General features: G+C 58.1%; 1 protein-coding gene across 1 annotated transcript in view; it reads right to left on the bottom strand.

Moving 5' to 3' along the window:
• SLC12A5 (solute carrier family 12 member 5) overlaps positions 1–12,302 on the bottom strand; it is a 119,949-nt gene that overhangs the window by 33,400 nt on the left and 74,247 nt on the right. The window contains exons 6-10 of the mRNA XM_075072416.1: positions 10,943–11,073; positions 10,151–10,392; positions 9,844–10,055; positions 1,953–2,120; positions 317–431 (exon numbers count right to left, since the gene is read on the bottom strand). Coding sequence (XP_074928517.1) covers positions 317–431; positions 1,953–2,120; positions 9,844–10,055; positions 10,151–10,392; positions 10,943–11,073 — 868 coding nt within the window. The remainder of the gene's footprint in view (positions 1–316; positions 432–1,952; positions 2,121–9,843; positions 10,056–10,150; positions 10,393–10,942; positions 11,074–12,302) is intronic.

Genomic DNA, 12,302 nt, shown 5'->3' on the forward strand with positions numbered 1-12,302 from the left:
CAGGGGCCGTGGGGACACGAGAGCGCCCGGCACCCAGCACCCACCGTCACTGCTCTGACCCACACAGGGGCCGTGGGGACACGAGAGCGCCTGGCACCCAGCACCCACCGTCACTGCTCTGACCCACACAGGGGCCATGGGGACACGAGAGCACCCGGCACCCAGCACCCACCCTGGCCACTCAGACCTGCACAGGGGCTGTGGGGACACGAGAGCGCCCGGCACCCGGCACCCACCCTCACTGCTCTGACCCACACAGGGGCTGGTTCAGACACAGACACGACCCTGCCCCTGCCGCCTTGTTCTTGCCCTGGACCCTCTGCCAAGGATACAGACAGCAGAAGTTGTGGCGATGGCCAGGATGGTCCCTGTGGGGATGGATTTCTGAGCATCGCGCAGGTCTCCTGATCGGTTGGAGCCGGCCATTATACCTAGGGAAGACAAGGGAAGGTGCTATGGGGCATCATGCCATGGAGGGGCGCATGGGAGTGCAGAGCCCTGAGCAAGGCCACCGAGCGCAGGCCCCTTCCCCAGGGCGCTGGGCTTCAGCCTGGCTCAGAGAGCAGCAGCCGGCAGGTAAGGCCCAGCGCACAAGGTACGTGGCCTGGGGGAGCTGAGCAGACCCTGCCTCGCAGGGGCTGGCAGAGGGGAGCAGGCCTGGTTGCACGAGTGTTGCTGATCTCCCCTCTCCCCACCCCCTTTACAGGTGGTTTCACACCCAGCTCTCCACCCACAGAATCAGGCTCCAGATGTGCTGATATGGTTTCTCTCCTCCACCCTTGTTTAGCTCAATCTGGGAAGGCCAGTTAGAGGCGAGCAAGTGAGGGGCTGTCCTGCCGGGCGCAGACAGGTGGGCAGGGGGCTGTGAGGCAGGGCTAGTCACCGGTAGCTATCAGCCAGGGCTGCCTGGATTCCCTCTGCTGTGGGGAAGTGAGGGCCAGGCAGGGCTAGGAGTCCGAGTGGAGCCAACCACAGGCAAGTCTCAGGTGCCTGCAGCACAGCCGGAAAAAGAGGTGCCTCAGGAAAACCTGCCACTTGTAGCACGGCCTGAATTATTCATCGGACACAAGTCCATGCAAAAATCATGAAAGGCTGGTGAGTGAGCAGCGTGACGGAGGCGATGTGGCAGAGTGCGGCTTTCCTGCCCCGGGATTCCCCTGACATCATACAGCTGGGCCTGGACCTGGAGTTTCACTTCAACCCTCCTGGTACAAACACCGCTGGCTATGGGGTCCAGCTCATGGACCGTGGAGCAGCAGGAGCGGGTGTACCATGGGCTGGCTTGGCACTGTCTTTGCCCCAGACCAGGCTGCTCCTGGGGGGGTGGTGCAGGGTCTGCTTTGCTCAGTTATCTCCGCCCACAGGAGGGAAGCCAGAAATAGCTGAGCGGTGGTGACATTGACGCAGAGGTGAGACATGCTGCCAGCCTGACTGTGGGGCTGGGGGCTGGCTAGGGGAGGAGGGGCTCTTTGATCCTTCCCTGCACTCGCCATGCAGTCACGCTCTGCATGGGAAGCAGAAATCAGAGGAACAGCCACAGGGTGCAGCTGCTGACAGCAGAAATCAGAGAGCTGTACAGCCAGCCAGACATGACAGAGCCCCTTGCATGCACACATGCATGTGCAGCCAGTGGGTGCGCACATATACATGGAAGCACATGCACACCCCACATATGTGCCGGCACAGATGCATGCACAGAGAGGTGTGGCATGGCACACCCACACACCAGCTGGCACAGACAGATGCACGCACACAGAGGTGCACATGGCACACCCACAAACCCACACGTGTGCTGGCCCAGCACTCACAGATGCACACACCCAGAGGCGTGCATACCCATGCACCCACACGTGTGCTGGCCCAGCACTCACAGATGCACGCACACAGAGGCATGCACACCCACATGTGCATTCGGGCGCATGGCCCCGGCACCCAGCAGCTCCAGCTCCTACCTGTGACGGACGGGAAGTAGATGCCCACCAGCAGGGTGAAGTATGAGGTCATGTCGCTAAAGACGTAGGGCTGGTCCATGTCGACAACGGGGTCCGTGAGGGCCACCGAGGGCATCCCCTGCTTCTCCACGATCACACCCTTGGTCAGGTATGTGCTCCAGAGATTCTCTGTAAGGAGAGCCGGGGAGGGCTGGGTGTTCACACGGGAGAGGCCTCTGCTCCAAGGGTGCTCTGCCATGCCAGCTCCTGCTGCAGACTCAGTGAGGCATCCCCACACACCCATCACACAACCCAGGAGACTCCCCCATCCCTGCGCTCAGGAACGCAGGCAGTGTCACACGGACTCAGCCCTGACGGCCATCAGACATGTCAGAGGGGCATCTGGGAACCCTGCAGTAGGGCCCCCATGACGGTCTCAGCCTGACCCCTGAGGATGTGCCTACAATGCGGCTGGGAGCGAACTCCCAGCCCGGGACCAGATCAACGTCACCCTGCACCAGTGCACACAAGAGGTCCACTTCCTGGACACTACTGTGCTAATAAGTGATGATCACATAAACACCACCCTATACCAGAAACCTACTGGCCGCTATACTTACCTACATGCCTCCAGCTTCCGTCCAGGAGACACCACACGATCCATTGTCTAAGCCAAGCTCTAAGATACAACCACATTTCCTCCAATCCCTCCGATAGAGACAAACACCTACTACAGCACAGGCCCAACGAAGAAAGTAACAGGACATCACTAGCAGTCACCTACAACCCCCAACTAAAACTTCTCCAGCTCATCAACAAGGATCTACAACCTATCTTGAAGGATGATCCCTCACTCTCACAGACCTTGGGAGACAGGCCAGTCCTCACTTACAGACAGCCCCCCAGCCTGAAGCAAATACTCACCAACAACCACACACTGCACAACAAAAACACCAATCCAGGAACCAAACCCTGCTACAAAACCCAGTGCCAACTCTAAAAAAAGAACAGGAGTACTTGTGGCACCTTAGAGCAGTGCCAACTCTGTCCACATAGCTATTCAAAGGACACCATCCTAGGACCTAACCACATCAGCCACACCATCCAGGGCTTGTTCACCTGCACATCTACCAATGTGATGTATGCCATCATGTGCGCATGCCTCTGCCACGTACACTTGCTGCAACTAGGCGAGTCCCTTTACGCAAAGAAATGGACCACAATTGACAATCGAATCATACATTCAAATCAGTGGAGAAACACTTCACCCATCTCTGGCCCGATAACGCACTAAAAGTGGCAATTTCTTCACAAAAAATTCAAAATGGACTTCAAATGGAGAAACTGCAGACTGAATTTATTTGCAAACTGGCACGCATCCAGCATTAGGCTAGTCAAAGACATGGAGTGGTTGGGTCTTACAACCTCACTTCATTCCCCCAATATCTAATTCTCCTCTATGTTATCACGCTTCTTGTCAACTGTCCTGTATGAGCTCACTATAACTTCAAAAGTTCTTTCCTCTTTGCTATCGTGACCGTTAAATGATTTATTCTTGTTAGACTGACTCACATTTGGTAAAGCAACGCCATCCTTTCACTGTTATTTATACCTGTCCTGTATTTTCACTATGCATCTGATTGAAGTGGTTCTGCCTCCCCGAAGCTTTGCCCAATAATGTGTTACGTCTCTAAGTGCACAGGACTTTCATTCTTTTATAAATTGTGCAGACGTTTACGGCCGAGCTACAGACCCAGGGCAGGTGGGCTTGGGCCAGCTGCTTAGCCGATTTGCCAACGGTGGCTTACTGTTTAGCCACACTACTGAAGCCCTGTAACAGTCTGTCTACAGCTGGGGAGTTCGCTCCCCACTGCTTGGTGGAGCGACTCTCATAGTCAAGTCGTTACCTGTGAACCTTTGTCAGCATTAACTTGTGATTCACTGGAACATTATGATATCCATATAAAAGTCCAGTCCCTTTGGGGATCGTGGGACTCCGTGGCAGTGAGTTTCACACGGCTAATTACACAATGGGTGAATAAGATTTCCCTGTTATCAGTTCTGAATTACTACTGTGGTTTCCTTGTGTTCCCGGTGCCTGTGCTGTGCTCAGTTTTTTCAGTCTTGTCTTCATACCTTCCTGACCCCCCAGCTGCGTGCGGACGGGGGCCCACGCGCTGCCCACAGTTCTGCATCATCGTTGATGCAAAGGTGCGGAACATTTCCCATGTTTCTCCACCCCGTCCTGGTGAGGCCATCTTCTGCCTCTGCAGGCTGGCAGCATGAGCAGCTCAGGTTCCTCCATTGCTGTTTTGCCAGCTCGGGCACCCAGCCCGTCCTGGCAGGTAATCTGACCCGTGGGAGGGTTCAAATCGACGTCCACCTGCGTTATGACCCATGCTCCTGCACCCAGCCTCCTTGCTGGTGGGCACCCTCGATGGCACCTGGGGACACTTCCCTTGGGACTCCTTTCAGAGCCTGTTCACTAGTCTGCAATTCAGGGTACCGGAGCCTAACAGAGGCTTTGCCCACCCTCCTCTGTGTGTGGGGTCTCATCGCTCTGACAAAGGCCCGACAGGGCCACCAGCGCGATCGCAGTCCAGCCCGTCATCTACACACAGCTGTGGGGGGCCGGACAGGCCCTGATGGAGGCCATCGGGTCCCGCACAGAGGGGGTGTTGTGCCGTTATGATACGGCGCTGTGAGACCACCTGGAATTTGTGGCGTTCTGGTGTCCATGTTTAGAAGGTAGAATTCAACTGACAGGTTCAGAGCGCCGGCTACTAGGTGTCCGAGGAATGGAAACTGCCTTAGAAGGAACGTCAAGAGCTTGGTTGTTTAGGCCTGCCAAAAGAAGGCTGACGGGGATATTGCTTGTACTATATAAATATATCGGGGGATCTAACGTTAGCGAGGTGAGAGATTATTAGGTTATGTACTATGTAGGCACAAAGGACACATTGGTCAATGGGATATTGGAAGTTTTAGCCTTGAATTAGACGAAGGTTTCTACATTAGGGGAGTGATTCTGAAACAGCTTCGAGGGGAGTAGTGGGGCGCAAAGATCTATGGCTTTAAGCTTAGCTTGATAAGTATATGGAGGGGTAGATATAATGGGCTATGTTTATTTGCGGCAATGATATTGGATTATAGCACTAGTCTGTCTCAATGTCTGTGAGGGGTGTTGGTGGATGGGAACTGGTTACTGCGGGAGATTCTTTCTGGTGCTAAGCTGGTGAGTCTTGCACCATCTCAGGGGTTGCTGATCGCATATTGGGGTCGAAGGAATTTTCTTCCTCCAGGGCGGCATTGGCGAGAGCCTGGAGGTTTTTCGCTTCCTCTGCAGGCGTGGGGCATGGGTCGCTTGTGGTGGATTCTATCGCCTTGAGGTCTTAGATCCATATTTTGAGGATTTCCATACTCAGTATGGGTTAGGTGGTGTTCATTAATGTTGTGGTCAGGGTTTTGTGGCCTGCCTTGTGCAGGAGGTCAGACTAGATGATCATATTGGTCCCTTCTGACCTATGAGTCTATGAGTCTATGAGAGCAGCCACTGGCAGTGGATCCCAAAGCCAAGAGGCTGGGGCTGAGCCCTGGAACACAGGGAGACGCCCCACACCCAGCTCAGGGCCACGTGCTGCCACTCTAGAAGGACTGAGCATGCAGTGGGTCAGCACCATGGTGCCTCTGAGCCACCTCGGCCAGGGGAGAAGGCCCTGCACAGCCCACGTGCTGGCCCTTTGGAAGATGCTGCAGGGGCTGGCTGGGCATCCCCCTGCTGGATTCCCTACGGAGGGGCCAGGTAGGGATCCCAAATCCAGACTCCAGGAGAGGCTGATCCAGCCCTAGTCCCAACTGGGGGTTCTCTCAGCCCCTCCTCCTGGTCGCTTGCCCTCCCTCACCCACTGTCTCTGCTCCTCATTCCAGTTCGCCACCCTTCATTGCTGGGAGGAGACCGCCAGCCCCACCGAGTCGTCATCCTCCGACACCTCCCACTGCGTCAGCCTCAGCCAGGGCTGCCCTCAAGGCGAGCCAGCCCAGCTTCCTGAACCTTGTCTCAGGACCCAGGACCCACTCCACTGCCTGCCCTGCTGAGTCCCCAGCCCTGGCAGCCCCACCACACCTCCTCCCTCCTGCAGCCAGCACCCCCAGCACTGACTGTTCAGCTCCAGCCTGTTGCAGAGCCAGACTCCCCCAGACTGGCCAGCCTTTGCCATCCACTGCCCACTCCCCGAAACACTCCACCGTGCAGGAATCTGGGCGTGCTGCCCACTCGTGAGCCTTCTGTTCTGCCCACTAGGCAGGGCCTGTCCCTGCCCCAATAATCTGAGCTGCGGACACTTCTCAAGTGTTTCCTGATCATCTAGTAAACGACGTCCATTGAATGCCCCTTATCTGCCATGACAGCAATCACCTGAGAGCGCCAACCAGGTTAGTCACGCCTGGTCTCCCATGCCTGAATCCCTGCGGAGAGCCTGCAGCTCCTAGGACAGAGCTTGGTGCCCAAGCTACCCTGGCTCCACTCTGCCCACCCACGCCTGCCGCTCCCACCCAGCAGTCACCCGCATCTGCCCAGCGCAGAGTCGCTTCGAATGGTACTTCCCAGGACACACAGCCAAGAAGTGCCGTGAAACGTGCAGCCTGGCCTGCCCTCTGGCACAAACAGCAGCGCAGTGACTGAGCTGAAATAAACCACCAACAGGGAGTCAGGCGAGCTGGGATCTGTGTCAAACGTGCAGGGCCAGCCCCAGGCACCAGCCCAGCAAGCAGGTGCTTGGGGTGGCCAAGAGGAAGGGGCGGAACGTCGGGCTCTTCGGCAGCAATTCGGCGGCGGGTCCCTCGGTCCCTCTCGGAGGGAAGGACCTGCCACTGAATTGCCACTGAAGCAGAAAGTGGCACGGTGAAGCTGCTGCCAAAGTACTGCCAATTGCGGCTTTTTTTTCTTTTTCCCTCCCTCGCCGCTTTGGGCGGCAAAAAGCCTGGAGCTGGCCCTGCAAACGTGCAACAAGGCCCAGGGAAGAGTGAGGTTAGAAGCTGTGACAAAGTGGGGGGGGGGTTTTCTATAGAGAGAATATATATAGATAGATATTTCCGTGTTTGTGCAGGGGTGGGAATTCAGTTGTCTGGGGTGTTAGGGTTTAACGAAGGTGAGGGGAGAGGGACTTGGACCCAGCGATGGTGCCTGGATGCCCGGGACCCAGCTTCAGGAGACAAGCCGGTTTGGCAGTGGAGGCATGGGACTGCGAGCAGAGCCCGGTGACTGCACAGCCGGTTCGGCAGGGGAGGCTGATGGAGAGGAGCCAGGCCTTTCCTGTTTCGACCGGTTTCCCTGGAGAGAAGCAACTGGACAGGTGTGGGCTGGGGCAGGGGATAACGGAGGCAGCTGGAAGCAGGGGGCTTGGGGCTGGTGAGGGGGCGGCAGGCAGAGCTCACTGGCTGCGGGAGACTGGGATATGCTGGGTGAGGGAAGGGCAGGCCTGAGGCCTGGAATTTCTGTGGCTGTGTTCAACTCTCATAACGTCACTGTTTTATGCTGGTGAGAAGTCACTCCGGTTAGAGAGGCAGGGTTGCATACAACCCTTCGGGGTGAGGGGGGGCCCGGGGGCCCAGAGCGAGGGGATTCGCTGGGGGGCCCACGGCAGAAGACAGACGGTCCTAGGTCAGAGAGGTGGCGGCTCAGGAGTTGGTAGGGACTGAACCCTGAGATAGAGTGGACCCGAGTAGGGCTGTCACACTGAAAGGGACCCTGCCGGCCGCATAGAGGCACGAGTGGGCACGATCTTGGTCGTGACATGCCTGCACGGCGAGGTTGACACTGGCAATGGGCATACCAGGTCTTGTGACAGAGCTCCCGAGCCTGAGTGCTGTTTCTGAACTGACATCCGCTAGGGCTGGTCTCCCAGGACCAGCCCAGCAACCACCCAGAGCTGGCCAGAAGGTCTGCGCAAGCAGGGGCGACTCTCCGCTGATGTTAGTGACGTATCCCAAACTCGGGGAGAGAGAGTCACAGCTGTCACGGAGTCTGGGGGAGTCTCGGCCCTGCACCCCTCTTCTGGACCCAGGACTTTCCATCCAGTAACAGAGGTTATTGGCACAAACAGACAAGTTACAGCGAGCTTGGAGACACAGTCGGACCTCTCCATCGAGAGGGATCTCAAACGCACCCTTCTGGGCTTATCAGGCTTGGATCCCAGCTAGGATACCTTGAATTCCGCCCCACAGCCCCAAACCCAAACTGACCTGCCCCTCCTCCCGCCGGCCGATTCCTTTGTCCCCTCTCCTCCGCAAAGGTGCTCACCCCCTCCCCCCTGCCTGGCTCAGGTTACAGGCTTAAAGATCCTGTCCCTCATCTAAAGACATCCCCTGCTCTCCCATTCCCCACACCGACAGCCCCTACTCCATCACACAAGCCCAAGCGCTTTACAGGTGACCTGCAAAGGGAGCCCCACACTGGGTCCCTTCCATCTCCCAGGGGCAGGGAGAAGCCTGAAGGGCACTCTGGGGTTGAGGGCACTGGAAGCTGGGGGTGCTGCAGGGGAAGGCTGGCTCGTTCAGCACGGGGCTGTAAGGAAAATGCAGCACTCCCCTGAGAACCAAGCTGCAGCTGCCTTCCACCAAAACCAGACTCCAATCCCAGGCAAAACACAAGCGCCATGTTTTCAACACAGCCAACAGCACCAGCCCAGCACCCTGCCCCTTGGCACCTCACTGGGCACCGTGAAGATTGCCAGGCTGCTGCAAGGGACAGATCTGCCAGAGGCTTTGCTACAAGTAGCAGATCCACACTGAGCAAGCTCAGAAGTGATTGTTCAAAGACTCCTGTCATTATTATTGTCCAGCTACTTTGCTCCAGCCATGCTGCTGGGTGCGGGAGGACAGCTGCTGTGCAGGCTGACGGCGGGAACAAAATCCTCCAGCCTTTCACAATTCTGACATGACTGCAGGGATTTTCCTCAGACTCCGGTGTCCAGATGTGGTAAGTCTCAATGTAAGTCCTGAAAGCCAGGAGAAAGGGAAAGCAGCGAGCATCTGGAACCAGGCCGCAACGCCACAACCTCCTGTAGTGCCAGCACCCATCATGGTGACCCAGGAAAAGCAGATTGTAAACAGCTCCTGCCACAAACTTCACCAGACCTTCCTCTGTCTCTGGCCCCATTCCAGAGCCCTGGGTACAGAACAGCGGCTGCTCACTAATCTACATATTAAAGCAGCAGATAAGTAATACCAAGGGGGCAATTACTTGGCTCTAAACCTCAGGTTGATATCAGGCCTTCCCCGGGTCCAAGAGGAAACAAAGCGCCAATTCATTCAGCTCCAGCCCTGGAAAGGCTGCAGGAAGCCGGTGCACTGTAGCTGGCTTGAAGGGTGAGCCCCAGAGGCACTGAATCTTGGTTCGCCCCATGGCTATGGGGGATGCATCTCCCCTTGACAGCTACAACCCAGACAAGGTTCTTCCTCACCAGTGACATCTCCATTGAGAATGGGCAGGAAGAGACACAGCATTGAGCAGCCCTGCATGTCAGGATGCTCTACTTCGGGGGGCAGGTCCTGCTGCCGCACAGAGCCACCCTCCCAGCCCCACTGCTCCAAGGCAATTGGAGAGTGGGAGCGGAGCTTTCCTCACCTTTCAGCTGCTGGCAGGGCTGGTTCTAACATGCACAAACTTCTCATGATCTCCAGCACCTCTCCCGACCCATACACAGCTTTGCTCGTGCCCCTCAGGCCTGACCCACAGCCCTAGGCTGCTCCAGTTCTGGGCTTTTCCTTCCCAGAGGCTGAGCCGGGCTCTGGGGTGACCAAGCAATAGGTCACTCGGGAGCCAGAGCGGGGCCTGAACCAGCGCTAAGCCCAGGTCTGCCCTGGTGCGAGCCTGGGTCTGCCCACTCTCCCTCCCCCGCGCAGCTGCTCATACCTTTGATGAGCCCACTGGCAGCGCCTGGGATGCCCTGGATTTCGGTCACGTTGTTCCTCAGGAAGTACTCGTCACAGGTGGCGTTGAGGAATTTGGAGGTGCAGAAAAGCTCCCACAGCTTGGAGCCCACTGTCTCGTTGCCTTCCAGCACCAGCTTGGCACAGATGTCGAAGCCGTGGCGCGACAGCGTCCTGTTCCCCAGCAGACAGATCCTGGCGGGAGAGGACACAAGCAGAGAATGGACCAGAGACGTCTCCTGCCCTGCAGCAGCCAGGGGGAGGCAGGAGGGTGCTGCGCTGCTACTCACGGGAAGCTGGGGGGGTCGATGGCAGACTTGACGACCCCGGCGTAGATGGCCAGGATGGAGAGGATGACGCAGCCCAGGAAAACCAAGGCAAACTTGTTGACGTACTTGACCCCGACGAACACCACCGTGGCCATGCAGGTGAGCACGCAGGTGCCGTAGACACGCATATTGTTGAGCATGGCCGCGGCTTCCTCGCTGGCATCCTCTCCCTTGAAAATGGCCATGGCGGGGAAGATATAGGCCTGGGAGAGAGTCACAGCCAGTATCAGCGCCTGGCCCAGAACAGCCCCACCCCCCGGCTCCACTGGCCCAATTCTCCCCATTGATCAGGGCATTACAGCCAAGCCCCAGGACCGTCAGGATCAGGGCCCCGGTGTGCCAGGCTCAGCACCACAAACCTCACAAGACCCAAAATCATGAGATTTTAAAAAATTGCGTTGTGTTTTGTGGTTCTTCCCCCTACCCCATCCCCCGCGTGGGGGGGTCTGTGAGACAAGCCGTGCTGCCCACGCCCCCACCCTCATCGGCTCTGGGGATTTAGGGACCTCTCACCCCATCTGCCTGTCCCCACCAGTCTCTCCTCTGCTCCTCCGGGGCTCTGCCCAGTGGGGTCCCCATCCAAGCCGGGTGCTGGGGGGGACAGAAGCACATCCTGCCCCCAATCCTGAGAGCAGCTGTGTCCAGAGTGCCTGGCTGGAGTGCTGGGTCAGGAGGTTGCTGGGTTACAGACCCACGGGACCTGCAGGAACAGCCTCCCACAGCGCCCGCTCAGCGGGGCCCAGCCACACTCACCAGAAGGATCTCGATGGTGCCCAGGATGTACATGGCTCCCGCGAAGGTGGTGCCCAGGTAGAAGCACAACCCCACAGCCCCTCCGAACTCCGGCCCCAGAGAGCGCGAGATCATGTAGTAGGAGCCACCCGCTGGCAAAGAGAAGAACAAAGGGGGTTGGGCCCCACTGCAGGAGCCTGTCTCGCGTCTCCTGTGCCAGGAACAGCTCCCTTTGTGCTGGGTCGTGCGAGGGCACCAGGGCTCCTTGGACCTGAGCAGCGCCGAGTCCCAGCTCCAGCTCTCCTTCCTCACGCTGGGGGACCATGGTGGGTCCAGCTCTTGCCAGGCGGGAGAGGGCGAGGGGCAGGGCGAGGAGAGGGCCTGAGCTGGGGGGAGGTGGGGCTGGCTCCTATCCCAGCAATGGGAGGGAAACGGTGAGCCCCTGCCAGACCCTCGCACCTTGGCTCACGCTGAGTGCAGTGGGGGCAACTGCCAGGCTGGGCTCTGCTCCACCTGTGCAGGGTGGGCAGGCAGCAGATCGCCTGCAATCCCACAGCCGCAGGTGGCAGCGACTGGGCCATGGACGTGCTCAGCCAGCTGAGGCAGGCTCTGGGTCCCTGGGGAGCCTGCTGACGGGCCTGCTGCAGTGGGTGAGAAATCCGGTAATGACACCGCTGGACACAGAGCTGTCAGAGCTCAGCCAGAGCCGGGCCACCCAGCCCGGCCCCATGGGCACAGGACCAAGCTGCTCTAGCAGCCCCAGGCATCAGGTGCAGTCCTGGGACACAGGGTAACCCCAGCCCCTACCTGTGATGAAGTGGGACTGGTTTTAATGTCTCCTCTGAATACTGTGGGGGGGCCTCAGTTCCTGGCCAACCCTCTGTCACCTGGCAACTAATGGCCAGGCCCTGCCCCCCTGCAAGGGGATGCTAAAGGTGTTGGAGACAGAGAGATCAGGTGACCTCCTGGCCCAGGAAACAGACAAAGGCCAGAGAGGAGGGGCTGGAGGGGGTTGGTAGTTTTGGAAGCTGATTGGGAAACGGAGGGGAGCCCCGAGGAGGCTCAGGCCTCCCAACGGGGCGGTGGCCTCCCTGGGGCCCCAGATGGACCTAATTAAGGGAGGGTCTTGTCTGTACTGGCAAGACCTGTCTTGGACTGCGTTCCTGTCATCTAAATAAACCTCTGTTTTACTGGCTGGCTGAGAGTCACATCTGACTGCAAAGAGGGGGTGCAGGACCCTGTGGCTTCCCCAGGACCCCGCCTGGGCGGACTTGCTGTGGGAAGCGCACGGAGGGGCACATGCTGAATGCTCCCAGGAGAGACCCAGGAGGTGAAGACGTGTGAGCTTCTTGCCCTGAACAAGTCTGCTCCAAGGGAGAGG

Source organism: Chelonoidis abingdonii, chromosome 14, assembly GCF_003597395.2.
Source record: "Chelonoidis abingdonii isolate Lonesome George chromosome 14, CheloAbing_2.0, whole genome shotgun sequence".
NCBI classification, from domain to species: domain Eukaryota; kingdom Metazoa; phylum Chordata; order Testudines; family Testudinidae; genus Chelonoidis; species Chelonoidis abingdonii.